Source organism: Rhinichthys klamathensis, unplaced genomic scaffold, assembly GCF_029890125.1.
Source record: "Rhinichthys klamathensis goyatoka isolate OS25496 unplaced genomic scaffold, OSU_Roscu_1.1 h1tg000004l_1, whole genome shotgun sequence".
Lineage (NCBI taxonomy): Eukaryota > Metazoa > Chordata > Actinopteri > Cypriniformes > Leuciscidae > Rhinichthys > Rhinichthys klamathensis.
The window spans coordinates 5,486,005-5,509,552 of record NW_026606557.1 but is presented as its reverse complement, the minus strand read 5'-3'; the positions used below and the strand labels follow the sequence as shown (position 1 = coordinate 5,509,552).

The 23,548-nt window shown below is 39.0% G+C and overlaps 1 protein-coding gene across 3 annotated transcripts in view; it reads right to left on the bottom strand.

The window, feature by feature from the left end:
* Positions 1–23,548, bottom strand: part of brd4 (bromodomain containing 4) — a 69,754-nt gene that overhangs the window by 15,933 nt on the left and 30,273 nt on the right. For all 3 annotated transcript variants that reach the window (XM_056252149.1, XM_056252133.1, XM_056252141.1), the window contains one exon: positions 405–774. In XM_056252149.1, the coding sequence (XP_056108124.1) occupies positions 405–644 (240 nt within the window). In that variant the 5' untranslated portion in view covers positions 645–774. The remainder of the gene's footprint in view (positions 1–404; positions 775–23,548) is intronic.

The following is a 23,548-nucleotide window of genomic DNA, read 5'->3' as shown; positions in this document are numbered from 1 at the left end:
ATAATGGCCTCATGATGTTATAAAAACAGCAAGCAGCTTTGAGACTTTCAATGGAGGACATTTTTGACAGTGGTCCATTTGAATTTGAACTTTTAAAATACTGCATTAAGTACGTCAAGATTTACAGGGTTAAGACTGTAGCCCGACTAAAACCCCACAATAGCTTGATTATAACTACTTGATGTAAATTGATGCATTTTATTTGTGAGAAGGTTATGTAGCAAAAACATACTCAGTGGAAATGCGGGGCAGTACAGAGAATAAATCGCACATCATCAGACAGAGGACCTGCTCCAGCATGACAACTAGCACCATTTGAGTGGCTAAAGAATTGCAGTAAACATCACTGTCTGACAGGACCTGCTCATCACAGACATGACTGTAAATGGATGTAGATCACTCACAGGCAGATTTAGCTTAATGGCGTCAACAGGAGAGTGGAAAGGCCAAGCGAACTGATGCTTCCAAAGAGACTTCAGCACCACCTTAAGCAGGTACTGCAGCTGGTTGGTCTGACGCTTGGGCCGAGTAGGGTTGGCGATATCTGGGGGATTGGGGTTTAAGAGGGAAGGGGCCTGGGACGAGGGCTGCCCCTGACTGCTGCTGCTCCCCGACATCTGCACTGCGTCCAGGCCGTCTCCCATAATGAAGGGGTGGAGCGGGGGCAGAGGGACGGGAGGGGCTGGGGCAGGACACCACTCGTTCAGTCTCGAGCCAGGCGCGGGCTCCACAGGGAGAGCACCGCTAATTCCATTGCACTCCTCGCTGGACTCTCTGTGAAGGAAGCAAATCATAGTCATTAGCTCTTTAATTTACATCTATGCCATCTGCATCAGATCCATCACTGTAATCATCACCATCATCTCAATTATACTTAACTATCCGCACACATCCTCTCTGCCCCCCCAAACAGCATTATTCAAATGGTTCATGTTTGCTTAAGTAATTGCCCGTGGATTCTCGAATTATCCCCTGATGTGGTCTGAATCATTAACATCTCGCAAAGGACTCGTACTGAGATTTAAAGAAGGACCCGACTGCTTCAAGTAGGTGCTGTCTAGCCAAATGTGGCACAGGTATTAGTGTGTAATATGATAACACTTAAGTAATCTGCAGGAAAAACAGAAACATGCCACCTTTTTGTTGACCAGTGTAGGCTAGTCAATATAATCTGTACAATGAAATGATTAATTTCAGCCTTTCACTAATGCTTTTAGCAGCATGTAACCAATAAGATACACAGAAAAAAAAAACATAGGGTGAGGACTTGCTTCTTTGCATGGGTTATTGACTGGATGGAGGCAGATCTGAATGTGAGCTTGCTGTCGATTGTAAAGGGGCAGAGTTTAACTGAAGGAAATGATTGGAGAACTTTGACACACGTCACCAGAGAGCAGTCTGTCATTTCACAGGAAGATTGAGCTATGAGATCGATTGAGAATGACGAGATCAAAAACAAAAACGCATGGACAAAAAGATCAATAACATGCATTTAGAATGTTAATTTCATGCTGACTTTAACGTTAAAACCTGAATACTTAATTCTGCTGACACCGAAAAACATCTACTGTGCTTATCAGTTTAAAATGTTTCTTTATTTTTTAATTACATTTTTCTATTAGTAACTTGTTACTTAAATTCAAAGCTTACTACTTTGAATATCAACAGCAGTCTTGTTTTGAAAATCTGTAGTGACGACAGCAAAAGTTGGCACTGGTATCAACTACTGAAATTGACAAAGAAAATTACATCTTGCTTTACAATTTTAAACAATACAGCTTGAAATTTGCATTAAATGATGACTTCCTTTACTAACAGTATGACTTAAATCTAAAAATACACCACACAGCGTACTATGAGCTGGGCAATGACTAGTGTTTTGCTCATGTAAGATGATCAGATAATTGTGTTTGAGTAGGGGAAAGAGAGAGATGAAGAGCAATGTGTGAGCTCATCAACACGACTTGCCCAGGTGACCCCATGACCAAATGAAGCCTCAGAGTCATGTGGCAGAGTACAGCTTATGTTGAGCTCAGCACACAAACCGTATTCGTTCCCGCAGACCATCCTGCACCTCAACAATCAATTCTTGCTCCTCAGCCAGTTGTTTCTCGATTGAAGCATGTTAAAGGTCAGCCTGGTAATTGATACCAAAGGAGGACCAAAATGTCTTTGCCTCTCTAGTAATCACACACCCACCACTGCCTCGGTAATCTGGCAATCCCCACAACTACACTTCCTGCTAATGAAACCTCAAGTGACCTCATACTGCTCTCAAGAGCCTTATATTTAATCTCTCTACAGGCTTTCAAGAGGAACCTTTAAACATCACAACTGCAGCACTACTACTGAAAGCATGACTCGGCTGAGTCAACTGAAAAACGCTTCAGGTTTAGACAGCCGTAAATAATCAGAATGGGAACATTCAGAGCGAAACTGGACGTCTCTGTGCTTAAAGAAATGAGAAAACGGGATCATCAGAGGAACGTGTTATGACATCTGATAAAGTGTGTGGACAGACTGCTATTCCCCTGCAGCATGCATCTCACAGTCACACAAGAGTTGTAGTGACTCGTTGGCACAGTTGCTCTGTCTCCTGTCAAGTCTTCATAAAACATGATACACCAGAATGTATTCAGTCGGGATGAGTCCACGGTGACTTCCATTCCTGAATCATTCAAAATGACAGACCTAGCAAAAATAATCAGAATTTGCTACAGCAGGATGAAGCAAAAGGGATCCAGTCTTAAAGAGCCCTCCAGTGTACTTTTCTGCGGTCAAATTAGGGGTATTAAGTTAACCGCTGCAGGTCGGACGGTAGTAGACTTGTGTTCTGTCATTAAATGTACAGAAGCTTTGGCTGTAATATAATGATTTTACAGCACAGCAGCTGCCAAGTGTTCTCTCACTTTGAGACGCTTCATTTCATGTCGTCTTTAGTTTTTGTTAGAACATTAAATCATGCCATTCATTGGGTCTCAATCGTGAAACCTGAGCAAAACAAACCTGTAAGTTGTTCATAAAACCATCCTTATGTAAACTGTTGCGCCGAACTCCATGCAACAGTTTACACAAGAACGGCTTAAAAACGATTTATACAAACTTCATCATGCTTGTGTTTCCTGAAGCATTAACTAATAATTTGAGTATAAGACGGACTTAATTTCTCAGTGGTGTGGCAGAGAAAAACTCCTAGTAGAGAAACAAGTAGATCATGGGTTCACAAACTAATGAAAAAGAATGAATGATGTCTGGGATAAAAACATTAAATGACATTAAATGAAAACAAATCAACAATGAAATGCAGCATCTCACAAAAACCCAAACAAGCAATTTCTCTCACACACACATGCACTAAAACTCCTGTCAAACGGGGACTTAAATGAACATTTTTGAGTGATGGGAAAAAATAAACCACTACCACTGCATTGTTGTTTAGAATGATTCATCGAAATGAATTCATAGAAATTAATCTGTTTTTGTAAATTATGTTTAGAGTATGAAGTGCAATATATGGTGTGAAGAAACTTTTTCAGTTCCCCTCAGATACACATTCATATACCCCGCCCTCCACACAAACCTCTTTAAAACCTCACAAATTTGCACGCGTCACATGACTGGCCTAACTCGATGTCAGAATGGTCCATTTTGGGGACACTGGGTCTATTCTCTAATGTGGAGCTGTCAAAACTCAGACAAGGACAGTCAGCGTTCTGAAGCACGCCACGAGACTAATCGTTTACAAGATGCTAATCGTCCCATTTGCCGTGAAGATCCCCGGGATTGGGCAACAGTCTGTGACTCCAGAACAGGATGTGTGTGTGAGAAAGTATTCTTCAAGTGTGAGTGCTTGAGGGTAAATATATTTCTTTCACATCTGGCAGTGCCTGTAGCTGCTGCGAGGGTCTGCGGGTTCACCAGCATCCACTCCTCTTCATAGTGCGGGTCTCTGGAGGGCTCAGGATGTGGGAGTTCAGCTCTGAGTTCACTTCACTGCTCCGTAATGGGGGACATCATGTCCAAGTCGGTACACAAAGAGCACGAGAATAATCTTCAGCCCAAGGCCACGAGTACACACACAGCTAAAAATACCCCGAACTATGGAGGAAATGCAACCAAAACGGGGTGGGCTGGGGCTGAGCTGAAGTACCCTGCAGGTCCTCGGACACGACATATTCGGGTTGCCATACATTTCGCTTCTTTTCCGAGTCTAAAAGTATCTGTATACACACAAAGCACTTGTTTATGTCTGACTAACCGCATTCTTGATGACTCACATAGTGACGAGAGAAACAGTTGGTAGATCACATGACCACTATATCAAGCCTAGAGCTCAGACTCAGAGAGAGGGAGCTGACGATCTGCCAGCGTGACTACTCAGGAAAGAATGCCAAACTGTCTGTTACCAGTAAATGAACACTCACTCACTGCTGCAGGGAAACATTTCTAGAGCCACCCTAAAAATCCAGTCAGAACTCATATAGATGAATACATGATCACACAAAGCTGAGCTAATTACACTCTCGGTCACAAGTTTGATGTTAGTACGTTTTTTTTTTTTTTTTTTTAAAGAACTGAATATCTTTATTCAGTAAGGATGCATTAAATTGAAAAGTAGACATTTATAACATTACAAAAGATTTCTATTTGAAATAAATGCTGTGCTTTTTAACTATTTAAATCACAAAAGAAGCAGCGCAACTGTTTTCAACACTGATAAATGAAAAAACTGAGCAGCAAATCAAAAAGACATTTTTGTAGAAAATTTCACAATATTACTGTTTTTGTTGTATTTGTGATCAAATAAATTCAGACTTGGTGAGCATAAGAGATCATTTAAAAAAAAAACGTATCCCTAAACTTTTGAACTGTAGTGAATGTTTCAGGTTCAACAACTCCAGTGCGTTCTGTAGCATGCTGTCCATTTCCACAGACAATGATTTTGACCAGTCCCTCAGTCTGTCAGGGTAAATAATGGAAACCAATGAAGCTATGCATTCAAAACGGTATTAAAATCCACTTCTGGTATCCTTGTTCTGGTAAAAGTCATACCAGAGTAACTATACATGGACATGACAACAGATTAAATGGCTAAAACCAGTAAGTGATTATTTTAAAAAATTGAATGTTAACATCAAAACATTTTTAAGCCTTCTAGAAATGCTTTCAAAGCAGTATTTTAACAATTTTCCAAGTCAATACAGCACGATATTGCACTTGGACTGTAAATACATTAATAATAGGGCTGGGCATTGACAAAGTTTACGATTCGATTCACAAGCTTACGATTCAATAGGCTTTATGCCGAGCGTCACGTGACCAAGCCGGAAAACAGATCACATCGCTTCCGATTCAGGTCTTTTGTATGTGCTTCATGATTTTTTTTTGCGGTTTTACTCAAGATAACTTAAAAGGAGCAAGCAAAAATGAGCATAACCAATGTCCCTCGCATGTGCAGATTAGGGATGGGCATTATTAATCGACGATCGATAATTGATCATTAAGAATTTCGTCGATCATGTTAATTTGTTATCGATAAAAAAAAAAAAAAAAAAAAAAAAAAATACTTTCCTCTAAATTAGGGATGGCCCGATACCGATACTGGCATCGGGGATCGGGCCGATACTGTCCTAATATACTCGTACTCGTACTCATAAAAATTCGCCGATACCACGCACCGATACCACGTACATTTTGCAAAACGAAACTGGCCGCCGCGAGTGCTTTGTCGAGGTGAACTGAGGCATAGGAAAGTATAATGTCGGCGGTTTGGGCTCATTTCAAGATAAGGGATGATGACAACAGCAAGGCAAACTGTGAGTTATGTTCAGCTAAGGTGTCGAGAGGAAGGAAAGAAAGTACATCGATTAACACCAGCAATCTAATTAAACATCTGAAGACGCATCATAGATCTGATGGCCGAGCGCGCGCGCGGGCGGTAATGCACTCACTCTGTGTGTGCGGGTTGCGCGAGACAGTAAAACGATTCGCGGGACTCCCGCAAACTAGAAATATCTATGAATAAAACATAAAAACTAAAAGATTTTTATTCATCTCTTGCAGAAAAGCAACAAGAACAACTACAACAAAATAGAAACGATTTACAGGACAGAGTTTCTATTCATAACATGGTTACAGCGTTGAGCGATGCAGCCAATCACAGACATATGTGTTGATTTCTGGAACGCAATGACCAATCAGAAGCATTTAAGATAGACTCCCCTCACCGCTCTAAACGGACTTTTTTGTTCAGTGCTGAATTCTGTATGCTGGCAAATCCTCTAATTATAACAAACAAAGTGTGGATATTATGAAAGATTCATTGTGCAGTCAGCTTAATTGACAATAACAGAGATGTGTGAGATTGTGATGAACTGTCAGCTTTTAGGATTTATTAAGGGAGCGCGCATTCAGTCATGCCAGACCATGCACGCAGTAGCCTGCTTGCTTTTATGTTAAATTAACAGTGGTTTGTGTGTTAATACATTTATTATTTTACTAATTTTTATTTATTTTTAGACTTGTTAAAACAAGCAGAGAAGAAAATAAAAACAGTCTTCTAACCTGTGTTCTAAAATAGTCGTCTTCTTTTCTGGGAGCCTATTACTTTTGCGGTAGAAATATCGGTATCGGTACTCGGTATCGGCAAGTACACAAATCTAAATACTCGTACTCGTATCGGTTTGAAAAAAAATGGTATCGGGCCATCCCTACTCTAAATCCTCGCTTGCCTGGCTTATGCTACTCCGAGCTATGTCTGAACTTTGTATTTTGAGCACTTCTTGCGTTGCTTTTGCCTCTTCACGATGACTCGCTTGGTTTAGTCCTCAGTTGTAAGTCGCTTTGGATAAAAGCGTCTGCTAAATGACTAAATGTAAATGTAATATGGTTGCGTTGCGTAATGTGAGCCTTGAAGCAATGAACCGCTGGATTGCACCACTGCAGATGGGTGGAAAGTGAACGGAATAAGTTGTTTCCCGGGCTGGTCAAGTTAGCGCAGAGGTACCTGTGCATCCCGGCAACGTCAGTCCCCTCAGAGCGGGTGTTTTCGGCGGCTGGACTGAAGAGTTTGTTTACACTCGACCTCGACGCGTCCGCACAAGCACGAGCAAAGGTGCGCGAGGCAAAAAAAACGTCATTGCGGTATTCGGCGTTTTACAGGCGAGCGCGTGGAGTATAAACGCCTCGTCCGTTTGCGGAGACTCACAGAGCCAGGCAAAAGTATAAACGAGGCTTGACGGTCACCATGTTGCGGTCGCGTCTGACCCCAGGCCCAGTCCATGTCATCAACATGCTTATCTTTCTCAACAAAAATCAGTAGACTGGTGCAGAAGTTTTATGTGAGTTAATAGATATTTTTTTTGAGGCTTTGTTAAGTAGCCTAATTTGTTGCTAGGTAGGCTAATCTCTCTCACACTCTTTCTCGACTTCGTACCTTGGATAGTTTTGAGTTACATTGAGTATTATTATGTTTTTGGTTAAGTTATTGTTTAACATGATTTTTTTTTTTATTATTTTGGAACAAACGATCGGGTCTCTGTTTGAGGACGCCAACTCGCAGCTGCAGGTTTTGTTGCTTTTTAGAGCACCGCAGCGCATATTTCAAGTTTAGCCGAATGTCCAGTTTAACTGCCGCAAGTTGATTATCTTGTAATAAAGATCTCATCGAGGAAAAACACGCTGTATTTTCATTGCATTTTTAATTTATAAAAAGTTAAATAAATAATTAATTTTAATATATAAAAAATATTAATGATTAATCGATAGTCGATCGTTAATTCTCCCGACGATCGACTAAGAAAATTTAATCGAATGCCCATCCCTAGTGCAGATTGATATTTAAAAGTTTTTTAATTTTTCTTCTTCACACTAACGTTTAGATATTTAAATAGCATAAAACACCAATAACAAAGTGAACTTAGTAGGTTAGCTGATTACCTTAAAAATCCATACATATCAAGTTAGTTCTTACGGCCGTAAACACTTTCTCTGACAAGCGGATGCAATGAGACCCGTTTTCCGGTTTGGTCACGTGACGCTCGGCATAAAGCCTATTAGATTTACGATTTGATATGGATTAATTGGGGCCTATCAGGTACAGTACTCGCTTTTTTAAATATAAACATTTAAATGGCGGCTGTCATAAAAACATTGGATTTATTCATACATTAAATATTGAAGAACAGGTTAAGTAACAATATGAATATGAATTATGCAATAATGCATAGCCCATATTTAGCAAAATGGTCCTCTCAAGAGCTCATTTTTCTTGCTGACTTTTCTGAGGTACATGAAACATTGTTTACAAGCTTTTTCTGACATTTCCACGGCTGAAACAGTGAGCGATGACATGAGACATGATACGGATTCCGAGTAAATTGTACTGTATCTTTCAACATACCTTCTGATGTTCATTCATGTTTATTTCATGTTGTAACTAGTAAAGTGGAAGATATGATCAGTTCGTGTGTGCTCCGCGCTGCTGCCTCGAAAGGAGCTGCACGAACTGTTACACCACATTAAACCGCGCCAAAATGGTATTTATTGTTTGAATTTTATAATAAACTGTACAGAATTTGAAAGCAGAGACATTTTCCAATCAGAAGTTTCTTATTGCGATATATTAGATGGGGGGGGGGGGGGGGGGGGTGCGCTACAAAGTTTTGTTCATTCATCAACTGAAAAGGCTGAAAGATACCGGTTCTTCAAAATGAGAATTGATTAAAAACGAGAAATTGATATTTTTAACCCAGCCCTAATTAATATATATGCAATTTCTGTTTGACTACAAACAGGCACATAAAAAAAAAGCAGTATTTAGTAGGGCTGGGTATTGACACAAATTTCACAATTTGATTCGATTTCGATTCACAAGCTTGCAATTCGATTCGATTCCGATTCAATATTGATTATTTTGGATATCAGGTACAATACATGGCAAATTTTCTCAAGGAAAACAAATCTCTTAACTAATGCTGTAAACTATGGGAGTCAGTTGTAGCCCACTAGGCTTCATTAGCCTACTATAATATTGAAGGTAAAAACTTAAAAAAATTTGTATCTATACAAACACTTAAATTACACTTTTACTTATTTTTATAATAATAAAGTTATATGAAATATAAACATTTAAATGGTGGCTGTCATAAAAACTTGCCAGATTTATTCAAACATGCATTAAATATTGAAGAACATTAAAAATTATAATTAATATGTAATATGGTGCATATATTTAGCAAAATGCTCCTCTTTAGAGTTAATTTTTACTAACGAGTTTATGGTCACATGGTTTTTCTGAGGTAAATGTGACGTTACATGACATTGTTTACAAGTTGTTTTACTGACGTCTTTCCCCGGTTGAAACACTGATAGAGCGATTCCATGTGACATGATACGGATTTCGATAAGTTGTACTCTATCTTTTAACACTCTTTCAGACGTTCATTCATGTTTATTTTGCGCTGTAACTGGTATTATTAAGGCGGAAGAGAAGATCATGAGCGCTCCGCGCTGCTGCTTCTCTTGAGCTGAGCTGAGCCAGAGCGATCTCACGCCACAGCGTTATGTTTTTGAATTTCGTAAGAAAATGGACGTAATTTGAGACTTTATTTAGTATCAATAGTAACAAAGCACAAAGATTATTGCGATTTATTGGATGGGATGCGCGCTACAATGTTCCATTCATTCATCAAATGAAAACAGGATGACTAATCGATTCTTGAGATTTAAGAATCGATATCGGTTCGTAAAAATGAGAATCGATATTTTTTACCCAGCCCTAGTATTTAGCTTCACTTTGTATATTATCTCCACAACTGTCAATGGTAGTTTACTAACAACTGCTGAGCGTTAATGTGCCTACAGTTGCTAATATCTCGTTCATCAAAAAGCATAGGCTGTTTGCACCAGTGTGTTTACAGTACAGAGATTATCACCATGTCAAACACTGGGTTTCCGCACATTACTGCAATTAAATGTGGTTGACGCTTCCAAAATTGTGTCATGCATGTTGATAGAGCTCAACTAGTATTTGCCCAGAACTTTCCTTTAAAGCCCAAGAGGCCTCTTGAATTCACCCAGTAATTCACCACGACGTCAAATGGTTTGACACACGGAAGCACTCCCAAACTGAACAAACACATCAGGAAATTCACAAGCCAATGTGAGACAAAACACACGCCAACTGTCTTGTACTGGCAAATCATGCAAATGAGCTGTTGTGACTGCAGTGAAAGTGGAGTGATCACACACACACAGAGGATGTTTGGAAAATACATCAGAAATACAGGAAGAGATCACACTTAAGTGACAGACTGGAGCTGGAAGCACTACATGACCCCACCATGAGTTTAGTCCAGCTGGTGTAGCATGAACACGCACACAGATGGCCAATAACCGCCAAATCTGTGTGGAGCTGTAACCTCATTCAACACGCTTATAAAGTTCAACAGCCAAATAATTCATTCAAACACAATGGGGATTTTTTTTCCATAAACAAGTTGCTTCATTAACAACTCGAGAGTTGTTATCCAGCTGTTCAGAGCAGATTTTAAATTAACTCTTTAAATTAAAAGGGGTTTAGAACAACAGTCAACAGACTATTCGGTTATTATCAGTTGACAACTCTGTCTGTGTAAAGTGTTGATGAAAAAACTAGACAAATTCAAGTCAGGCTCTGAATTTTCCCATTTTAATAAACAAGGGATAACTTCGTCTTGTGTAAAGTCCCCTCAGTAGTGCTAGTTTCAGTCTCTTGTTGCACGCGTTACTCGTCTTCCACACAAGAAACAGGACATCTTGATTACCTCATTTCTCTACTCTAGTGCTGAAACTATTACGAGTTATTTGTTGTGACTTTTGACATCCCTAGCAAGAATATTTTTCTAAAATTCTTCACTGAAACAGACAAAAAGAAAACACAGATGTGGGTCTCAGTCTTCTAGCGTTTTTTGTGTTGTGTTGATGTGATGTATTTCACGAGAAAATTACACAAAAGAAACCATGTTTTTACCAAGCAAAAATGAATTTGCAAATCTGGGCAAAACAATCGGGATCTCTCGAATACAATTGCGCACAACAATAACCAAACATAGATTAGACTTATCTAATATAATACACACAGTCGATAAATGTACTAGCTAAAACTATTTTGTTGTAGCATTGAACGGATACACCAAAGTCAAGCAACAAACATCATGTGAGTGACATGAACAATCAGATTCATTTTCAGGTGGCGGCCAAAGAAGAACCGAACAGAGTCACTGGACTTTCCAAAAAACTAAAAACCCTGTGAATATTTTTTATTGAAATTCAATTGCATTGACATTGATTATAATACAAAGTGAAACTATAAAACTAAACTAAATCTGAAATCATTATTGTTGAATTTCTAATGATATTGAAATAAACATTCATTATTACATTAATGGATTCAAAAACTTAATTTGTCTCACATTTATGTACACACACACACACACTCATTTTAGACTGCTTAAATCTAGTTTATACAGACTAGGTGATGAACACAACAGACATCTGTGACACACCGATGAACTGTGGCATAAACTGAAACTTTGACGCAATGCTAGTACACGTAATTGCTGCATCCTTAATTACATTCATTACAAGGTGCGGACACAACAAGATTCCTGAACACTAAACACGAAAAAACAGTGGCAATGTTACAATCACAGCCAAACAGAACAGTGTGTGCAGAAGTTCACGGTGTACTCGCTCGTAATGCGCTGCACAGTGTAAAACGCATACCTTGAGTTCTGATGCCTCACATCAGGACAACATGCTTTTTATTGTACTCACTGTGGAGCTTGAGGGATTTGTCAACATACGGCATACATGAGGAGCATCAGGAATAGAAAGCAAGCGACTGTCAAACTGTACGGACACAGCTGATGATACTAGTATATGTGCATTTCAGGAATTTAAATAAAAAGTGAATGTTACAAATCACAGGTCCAAATTTATGTCACTGGTTGTCAAGCTGATTGGCGACTTTAGCTTTAATTGAGAAGCATTGTGTAAAAAAAAAAAAAAAGCAAGTTGCTATAGATCAGGGGTTCCCAACCCTGCTCCTGCCGATCGACTGTCCTGCACAGTTCATCTCCAACCCTAATCAAACACACCTGAAACAATTAAGGTTTTCAGGATCACTTGAAAATTAAAGGCAGGTGTGTTTGATTAGGGTTGGAGATGAACTGTGCAGGACAGTCGATCGGCAGGAGCCAGTTGTCAGACAGGATTAAACATCACAATGGTCATTAATGAAACACAGATTTACTGATAACCCAAGAAAACTTGCCCCATCACAATAGACAGTGACCATGAGTCAGATTCTCAGAAGTAAAACCAGGAAGAAATCTTGGACGTTAACTGCATTGAGCAATACAGTATCTGGGAAAATGTTGGTCAAAATCGGAGCAGTAGTAAATAGTCAAGCTCTTCTGACCACGTAAGAGTCATCTGGAGTAGCATTTGTAGATCCAAGTGAACCATTACACAATTAAAGTTAAAAGTACAACTGCACAGTTCCTGTAAACTAGTGTATCAAAACCCCCTGCAGGTAGAGTCCAGACGTCTGAACAAAAGGTAGTGCCACTGACCACACTGACTGGGATGGAAACGGTCGCCTTGTCGGTAGGGTCACTAAGATGTGGCAGGTCACTTAAAATGTTGTGGTCACATGGCAGAAAATCTTTATTTGAAAGCTTTTAAAAGCTTTATTTTTGGTCCCCACCTCATATGCAGTGGATAACCAATGCAATGCATTTAAATCCATTATAGCACTTCAATAGAGTGAAATATGGACTTCATTTCAACGTTGTTGTTTTTTTTGTATTTTGACAGCTGGGCAAATCCATTAAATTGTCAATCTTACCACATAAAAAAAAAAAAGCTATAAGAAAAGCTTGTAACTGAACAGCTTCTTTTTTATATATATATATTTTATTGGATACAGCGTTCAAACAATATTTGCAACATGATACAATATAAGTCTCCATTTTATGAATGAACAATTTCAGAATGAACCATTCTTCAAAACAAGTCATTTTATGGTTCCCTCCCCTCCCTCCCTAGCCAGTTAGATAAACAAATAAACCAAATAAGTAAGTTGTAAAAAAAAAAGAAAAAAAAAAAGGGGGGAAGTTGCCAACACCCAGGACGCTGTGCCAGGTTGCTAGGATTCATGGATCAGCAGGAATCATGAGGGCTCTGGTTCAATTTCCCATATAAAGTAGCTTATGGTGTGGTGGGCAGACAGTGAGGTATGACGAGGTAGGAACCTATGCAGACAGATACCAAATACGCCACTACAGTGACATTTCCCTAACGGGAAGTTGGTTTACATAATTTATTAGTGGTTTCCAATGAGAATACAATTTATCAGTTGAGCCTCTGAGAGTAAACTTTATCTTTTCAAGTTTTAAACAAAACAATGCATCACATAACCGGGCTTTAAACGGCGGTGGTAAGGGTGACTTCCATAGAGTTCGAATTTTCTGACGAGCAATTAGAGAGGTAAAGGCAATAACATTTGTTTGAATTGTTGTCAATTTGAGTCCGTCCGGAGGCCTGCCAAAAATCGCTATATGGGGGGGAAGGACAGATCCTCAGCGACAAAATCTTTGAGATTGCATCAAAATATAACTGCCAAAAGTTTGACAATTTGGGGCATGACCAGAACATATGGGTCAAATCACAAGGGGTCTGAGAACATCTATTACATCCCTCATCCGGGCCACCCGGATAAATCTAGGCAAGCCTGGCCTTGCTAAAGTGAATCCTATGTACCACTTTAAATTGAATAAGACTAAACCTCGCACAGCTGGAGGAAGAATTGACTCTGAACAGCTTCTTGACACAAGGAGGATGAAGATTGTAATGTGACGGCATTAGCATTGTGATTAAACCTGTCTGAATACAATAGGGCTGCACGATTATGGCCAAAATAATAATCACCATTATTTTTATCAATATTGAGATCACGATTATTTGTTGATTTTAACCAAAACAAATTTTATTGTCACATGGGCAAATTATAACTGCTTTCACATCCATATTGTCCTACGTTCCTGCTAATGTACAACTATGTGCATCAAAATAAAACAGGTCTTCTTATTCACCAAAATTCAGTGCATCTCCTTAAAGAATAAATAAAAATAAATAAAACAATACAGAAAATTTAGCAAAACTTCATGGAACTATTTTACATTTTGTAAATATATTTTAGGAAGCAAAATATAAACTTGCATTGTACCTGCATAATGGATGTGAATAAAACGTGCAAAATATACAATCAATAAAAAACAGAATGTAACCAAATGAGAACATTTCAAGGCAGAACTATGCACTACGGAAGTTCGATTAATGGATAAAATTCAGAGTTATTGTTATTTGACGCTTAAGAAACTTAAAAACTGGTTGTGGTACGGTGTCAGTGATTAGTTGTGAAGTATTACTGCATAAATTGAATCTTATTTAATCCTCCATATGAAAGTTTATGTGCTCGAATTATTTCTATTTATTAAACAATAGTTCAAAAGACGTTTGTAGTACGTACCAATTTGCTAATGTTCACACTCGGTCTCTCTCGCCCTTTTAAATCACAAAATGCCTTTTAAATCACTTAACAGCTAAACAAATGTCATTAGAGATGCACAATTTATCAAATTAAAATGTCAAAATGTTTAAATGTCAGGTTCCGCTATGTCAGGGGTTTGCAAATTGTTCCATTCCAGAACCCACCTAGATAAGTATTAATCTATCTCCAAACCCACCAACATATTTGAGATTTGGGGGTGGACGGAAGGGGTGCCCAGAAGTACTGTAAGTTTATTTAAAAGTTTGACAGAAATCAAGTGTTTAGCAAAAAATAATCATTTTGTTTTATAGTACCACTGTAAAATTTCAATACTAATATTTAAGGTGTAATTTCTTTATTTGCAGACGTTAAAAAGTAAATTAAATACGTCCATTAAAACTTGAAACATGCTCGCTCCGGTCCGGATATGAACTGTAATCCACGCTGCGAATGTTGTTAAACTCGTTGCATTGTTTAGCACAAAAAAATGCTCATGCTCGCTCCATGTGTGTACATGTGATATGCTTTTTACAGACATATTTTTCCTTATGTGATGGTAGGTAGCCAAATGCATGTGAGGGAACGCAAACAACGTACTCTTATGGCCGGTTCAGGCAACACGATTTTAGCATGATTCATTTAACGTAGGGTGTCATGGGGATTCGCAAACAACAATGGCCGTCAGGATGCAAGAAGCGAATGTTTTATCTCGTAAAGAGTGTAATAGTGGACGACAAGATAAATGCTGGGCAAGGATAGCGGAGGCGCTTCAGCAACCCGTTCAGTACATTTATTTTTACTACTGGCTAAAAATAAACAATATTTACCTCAAGTTCTCTTTGGAGGATTTCATACGGTCCTCTTCGAGCAATCTAGGAACGTGTCCCACTGTGAGGTTCTTTCTTTCGGGGGGTTTTCTGACGACAAGGCATGCGGTGCAAAACACGCCGCTTCAGTAGCCTTTGTTTGTTTACACTCATGACACTTGTCAGTTGATAGTTCAACCGCTTCTCAATGATATCACACGTTGTTAAAGACAGCAAGCGATTATTGGCCTGGAAGCAACGTGTAGTCTGACTTGGGGATGGGTATCACTTTCGCGGCTTAATGCAGTTTGGGAGTGCCCCTATTATGCTATTTTAAAGGTTCCTAATTTTGTTTTGGAGGTCTCCTACAACAGGTTTACATGATTCAAAACTTTCTCATAATAAGACATTGCACATCACCACATTTTTTAAATATTCTTAAACGACTCGTCCGAAGACCGCGGCCGTTTCTCAATACCAAGTACGCAAACTTCGGACTTGCGTCCTTGGTAGTTCGGACTTGCCAAGTTCGACTCAGGAGAACGAACTCCCGAGGACGAGAGGACGCGAGTCCAGTTATTCTGCAAATGGAACAGTGCGTTCTTGATCGCGTCACTCAGCACGCTCTGGCTACTCCTGTTATCTCTTTATGTATATTTTAGGCAACAATAAAACGAAATATGCTACAACTCTGCCTCTTTTTGTCAACAATAAAACGAAATATGTTATAAAACACCACTCTGCCTCTTTCATTTAAAAATCTTAAACATAGTAGCCTAATTGCCATGTGGTTCAGGCAATGCGTACATTATCTTCACTGCATATATTTATAACAACATGAACATGATCTTTTTGTTTTCATTTTAAAAATATGAAACAACATTGATTTTTATTGACATTTAACAAACAGAGATAGGGTTGTGTCATTTTATTTTATTGTACATATAGTGAAGAGAATGTTAAAATAAATATAAAAATATATAATATTTTAAAGTATGTCTCTTTTTGTTAAATGTCAGTTTTATAATGATCAATATTATCTACAATGATAAATAAGGCAAACAATTCAAACATAAGTAAGCTCTCTAATAGGCTACAAAGTTAAAGTTAAATAGCCTAAATATATAAAGTTATGAAACTTCACTTTGCCCTCAGCCAAAAAGGATTTTTTTTTGCCATGGAACAAACAATAGTTTAAGGAGACCAAAGATTGACTTATACACAAGACGAATTATATGTCATGTTTATCCACTAGACTCGAGACATCAGAGCCAGCGGCAAACGTCAGAAGCACTAGCCGAGGAAAAGCTGTTCCAGTCGGGGTTGATGAGCGTTGAACACCCGCGGTGAACGCCTGGATGTCACAACTCCGAAAACGTCAGATAAATTTTTCAAATAGGCGCTATCTTTATAAATAAACCACAGATTTGAGCTTTAAACAACCACATTCTTGCCTGAAACACTCTTAAAATTACATTTCATGACACAATAACAGTAGTATTTTGATATTACGCGGGTTTTCTCCTCTGCTATTGACGCTTGCTGGTTGGTGCGAGATGCATTCTTGGATACCTGGCTGTCAAGTCCGCACAAGTCACCTCTCGATGCATCCTCGGTAAACGGGGCGGATCAAGAACACATCCGGGGATTTGAACTGGACTTGGCTAGATGTGAACTTTGAATTGGAACAGTACTTGGGCAGTGACTGATGACGTTTCACAAGTCCACAAGAACACAAGTACAGACAAGAACGCATGTTGAGAAACGGCCCCAGTCTCTATAAATCCCTCCTTTCTGTGAGCCTGCTCTGCTCTGATTGGTCAGATGGCCCAGTCTGTTGTGATTGGTCTACTGCTTACAGCACGTCGAAAACGAAACGCACATTGCCATAACTAAACTTCAGCTCCAGAGGCTTCCTCAGTCCTCAACGATTGTACACACTTGTAAAGAGGAACGATGGTGTCGATTTTAGTATATCAAATTGAGCCCAAGTCCGATGATGAAACATTGGAAGACCTAGTTGTTCAACCCGAACCTCCATTGCAAGGACGACTTGAGCAGGACGTTTCTCAGTAATACACTAGAGGTACATTATGAGATGTTGCAACTGTAATTCCTCACCATCAGCATTAACAAGAGTATGTCCACCGATGTGAATATTTTTCATTTATTGCAGTGAACATGCAGGAACTGTATCAATAACAGTGCAAACCTTAGCCCAGCACTAACGTGAATCACTGATGTAACAAAGTTTGTAAAACAATTCTTGCTCCATACTTTATCTTGACTCAAAGTAGTAAGAACGACAGACAAACTGCATTAATTGACAGTTTTAGGTAATAATGTCCCACAGCTGATTAGCAGAACTATTTCAGTAAGACAGTAATAACGGGAGTTAGCCGGAGACCTACACAATATGAAACAAAAAACTACGTATTTTGAACACCCAGTAGAAAATATATACATCACTAATTAATCATACTTACAGGTTGTGACTCAGGAGCAGTGTTGGGGAAGTTACTTTTAAAAAGTAGTGTAACTCGTTACTCGTTACTTCTTAAAAAAAGTATTCCGTTACTTTACTTAGTTACCCCATATGGAAAGTAACTTTTTACATTACTTGTTACTTTTATGTTGCTTGACTTTGGGCAGAACCCAATGTATGTTCCTAAATGTGTAGCCCTACATAAAGTTCTACCATGCATAATGCCATAAATGCATTTATCAAAATTTTGAATATTTATGAAGAAATGCCCGTTAATGGATAGGCATATGCATGGGCGGCACTAGGGAGGGGCTAGAAAGAAAGCCCCCAAGAAAGACCAAAGCTCCCCGTTAGCACCCCCCAAAATAATTTCTGGAAGCAATTATATTCAGGCTGTATTCTATGGAAGTCCTGAACCGCATGGTGAAGAAAAAAAATGAAAACTTATCTTGTTATTTCGACATAATACGGGGACATTCTAATCTGCATTACGCCAAATTAAGCGTTTTTATAATGGTTTTCTATGGGAGGAAAATGTTTAACGTGTAATTAAACAGGTTGCATTCATATTCTGGGCTCATCTGATTTTTTTGTACATAGTATAGCCTCCTTTACTATGATTTTAGTATCATAATGATTAATAAATGCACGCACAATTATCCGTGAACTTGATAAATGTTGCAGATATGTTTTACTATGCACGTAAACAAATGCCTTTCAACTTATGTGTGCAAAATTCAGAATTAAATGAATGTGCAGCAATTTGTACAAATAGAGTCTAGGCCTACTATATGTGTTGTAGCCATTAAAGCGCATTTAGTTTCATATTTGTTAAAATATTGTAATGTTATTTTTTTCCATCTATGTTGATTATGAAAAGTGAACAGCATGAGTAAGATGGATGCGCAATTTATCGGGAGACATTCGGTCAGACATGATTTTGACCACTTCATTAAGTTTTGTTTTGAAGAAAGCCTTTCTTTAAAGTGAATTTCGTTTTGTATAAATTGTATCCTAATTTTAATACATTTTTTAATCAGCCAATTGCCTGGATTTAATAAATAAGAAGCAAATATAGCAGACAATATAATCATGACATGGAGGCGCCGGCGCGGTCACTTGTTGCGCGTGAACTGGAGCGCATCTCATCATAAATTAAACGAAACTCAGCGTATGCCTCACAGACATGAGAAATATATCTATATATAGAAAGCTTGAAATGTCTTTAAACTAAACAATTCAAAACGAAAATAAATAGGCTACTCTCTGATTATGTAATCCATTATGTGCATTTCTCTCTGTAGACGTTGACTACGGAGATGGCGATCGCTGTCAAATCTGTCAAATGACGGAGATCGCTGTCAAATCTGTCCCTGGGAAAAGTAACGTTTCGCCGAATTGAAAAAGGAACTGCGTTTTGTTACCAAACGTTCAGTAGTAGCGCGTTACAATACTTTTTACCTGAAATAGTAGTTACGTTACGTTACTGTAACGCGTTACACAACACTGCTCGGGAGTAAGTTGGTCCAAATAAAGTGGTTACTGTCCCATCTTTAATGGAGAAGCATTTTGCTAAATCCCGAGTTGACCTCGCTGAGTTTTTGGTATACGGTTCGATTTCCTTTAAAGTCTGTGAACTTTTAAATCCAATGTATAAATATTGCTATCCACATGATGAAGGGGTCTTAGCTGAACATCTGAAAAAGCATAATGGTGCAAATATCTGAAAAAGCATAATGGTGCACTTTAATAACTATTATCAAGCACATCCAGCAGTTTAGCAACGGTAGACTATTTTACGACAGTCAGTAATCTAGCTGGTTTGGACGAACCATGGTGAATTATTCATACTTAAACTTTTTCACACAAAAAAAGTCACCTATTACACAACACGCGTGTACGCACATGATTTTGTTCTTAACCTCGTTTTGATGTTAATGACTTTAGAGTATTCTAACTAGCGACAGCATGCAGGATAGCTATCTCCATAAAACAAGCCTAAACCATCTTAAGGGTTTCCACACAACCTTTATCCAGCAGTGTATAAGTGTAACCTCACAGCTTGAGCTTTAATGCACATTTTCTTACTCTTTATGATGAAATACATTTAAGATAAAATTTCCGTGCAGAAAATTTCAACTTGACACGTTTAGAAGGCCACCGAGAGTGATTTCTGCATTTTTGTGGTTTCAGTTGTTCTTACATTTTGTCTGATAGTGTCATTTGACTTTATTGAACTTTATTCCATTAGCCTTGACATCCAATTGCTATTCTAAATGAGGCTAAGCGTCAAGAGTCTAACTATCATCACATTAATTTAACTTGTTTATGCAAACTTCGTGTTCAATGGCTTTTGAAACGGCCATTCAGAATAGTAAATGGTATAGCTATCTACTACCAATCTCCAGAAAGAAGTGCCTGGTCTGTTAAATCCACCATTATCAAAAGCCTGAATTTGTTCACATGAAACTTTTGTGAAAATGTTTCCAGCGCAGGCCTGGTTAAAATCCACAACAAATAATAAAATCAATAAATGTGCAAATATAACCTTACAACGTCTTTACCTTTGGACAACTTAGCAGCAATTTGTAAACTGTCAATTTGAAATTGCACACTGTGAAATTCTTCATTGCTCATAGGCTCTGCTCAACATCATTAACTAAGTGTAATTGAATACAGCTTATGTTTCTGCCACACAACAGGTGCCACTGTGCCTTACGGATTTAAGAACACCACAGAAACCAGGTTGGTTGCAGTACTAATAAGAATGTGAACTTTATGAACCTTTCCAACTAGTGCTGCACGATTAATCATATCGCAATCATAATTGCGATGTCAAGCCTATGCGATTATATGACGCAAAATACTGCGATTTTTTATGAAATGAACAAATTAGGGCTGTTAACGCAGCATCTGTTATTTTTCGTTATCCTTTGGCTAGTTACATGATCCCGCTCTTATTCATGCGAATGCTTTAAACCATTCAGCGAGACAAGTCAAAAGAGAGCGTGCTGCCTGTGAATGTCCTGACTGAAAGACGCGCGCCAGTATCATGCGCATGCACAGACCGCGGCCAGAATACAGTTCTCTTTCCGCTTGAAGTGAACGAACAATAACACACACAATTATGCCAAAATATCATTTGTCGAGTGTCTTCACAACATAAGAGCAGTCTTGTGATGGTCGTAAAGAGTTGTGAGAGAATAAGGCGCGTGTGAGATCCGCGTCTCTGTCAGCAACTCTTAAAGGGCCAGCATCCAATAATGCTTTCTGTCAGTAAAGTTAATCAAAGAACAAAGGGAACAGAGAAAAACACTCACTGCTCTTGACCAAAGAACTTGTGTAGCTTTAAATAGGACTTTAGTGCATATAATTTATAATTTATGCAGCGCAGACTGTTTGATAACTTTATTCAATTTATGTATATGTCCTACCTGTAGACAGGAAGAGCACAGGTAAATATGACATTTATTATGGGTTTATGTGAGGATTGTTTGAAGTTCACTTAAATTAAAATTAAATAAATTTTTATCCAGACATCAATGGCTTATTGATCATTATAGGTGCTATCAATCATTTAGTTGTTGTTGCTAGTTTGAGTTGAGAAATACACATTTCAGAATTATCAATAATCTGTGTGTGCATTTTGCTTTAGAACCTAGCAAGTTGACTCATGAAACCATTTGTTTATTATATCGCAAATCGCAATATTGACCTCAATAATCGCAATATGACATTTTCCCCAAATCGCGCAGCCCTATTTCCTACCAAACTCCCATGACCACCAAGGAGTGACACAAGTTGTGTTTGACTTGAAACGCTGCTGCGAGGACCGATGACAAGACGGCTTTATGCTTTCGAATCGCACTCGCGGTACTTTGATGCCATACACCGATCGGTCTGCGCAGCGCCGCTTCAAGTTAAACACACCTAATAACTGCAGCAGTGTCTGTCCTGGGCCATTAAACTTCCTGCCCCAAACACCCCGAGGAATAAAAGTTGACCTCTGAACTGGACACAGATCATTGCATACCACTGTGGAATGTGTGTGTGAGGGAGGAAGTAGCTCTGGTTACTGTGAACCCGAGCGCGCTCACCAGGAAATCTGGTTCTACAGGCAGGCCAAGCCCAAGCGTGACGCATCAAAGGGAGGGTGTAAAAACTGACGGCAAACAAAATGACTGCATCCCTAACGAAAGTAAACAATTAATCATTAATGCTTACTGGGAGTTTCTCAGGACAGAAAGCTCCAGGCTCCCAGTGGAGGTCTGGGTACAGGACTGGGGCAGCAGGTTTGTTTGCTTGAAAGCATTTGCATAAATAATAAATGAAACTGTACCGAGTCTGTTGCTCAGGCCAATAGTCCCACCTCCCTCATCCATCTCCCCTCTCTTCTTTCACACTTTTGTCTCGCCAGCACTCCTGGGAGCTGTTCTTCCCTACATCTCAGGCTTCATAGCCGCCTCAACTGCCAGCAGAAATAAGTAAAACAGTCTAACTTGTTGTGTTCGTGTGTTACAAACTGCTCTCGACGTGGAGGGAACTAATCTGTACAAACATCAGCAGGGACTCCATGGGCACCTCTGACAAACAAAACAGAGGTGTTTTTTTTCCTTGCTTGAACATTTGCTGTGCCATGTTGTGTTTGTTCTAGCGCTTTGATCAGTGACCTAAAACGACTCAGAACAGGGTCTAACAAATGTCTATTGGAGAACGGAGCCAGGAGCGAACTGGCAGCGCAGCACACGGTAGGCATGTGCGCAATGTGACTGGAGAACTTTTTTCCAATGCAACTGTTCCACATGCCTCTCACGACTCAAACTTCAGGGTGGGAATGTCCAGCTCGCATGTGACACTTTCACAAGTCTCAAGGCCGTTTGTTATGCTAAGAGGTTTAGTAGAAGAATATTCAGTAGGTACAGTTTCATGGGAGTGTTTAGTCGCTTTCATTTACTAAAACGCAACATTAGTACAGCAAAACCAGGCTAGATCATCCATTTAAAAAATATATAGCAAATTGAGTTGCTTTACTAAGTACACCTGAAGGATTTTGTCTGGTTAAGCAAGCGAAGGACGTTAGGAACTTAATCAGTCCATTCTAAGACCAGCACAGAAATAGATAAAAAAAAAAAAAAACAAGGACAAACTTCCTAAGAGAAAAGTGGCCCTATATTAAATGCAGACCTTGTGAAGCATTTGAATGTTGCCAACTAAAAACAGATATACTTTCAGCATTAGGAAACATCTACATCTAACTTTTTTTCTCCCAGATGTATTTCAGGGTCTAAAAAAGACCTGAAATATCTGCAGTGAGCCAAATAATGTCATAATCGTTTAAATATGCTTATTTGCAGTGAGTCTAAGATGAACTCTCACTAAAGTTGCTAAATCATAGCCGGCTGAATCCTCTCCTTCTGCCACAACAAATACACCACCCCCTTCTTCCTCTGAAAAACCCACCCCCTCCCCCTGCTTACTCACACACCCCCTCCGTCCCTCCGGGAGGCTGCCTGTTCGGGGCTTTTAGCTTTCTTACCAACAATGCCACCCTTTAAAACACAATTTTGAGGCCATTCTGGGGAAAAAAAATCCCACTCAAGGTCAAGGACAATATTAAAAAATATTACTGACCCGACAAAGTGACGACTATAAAATAATACA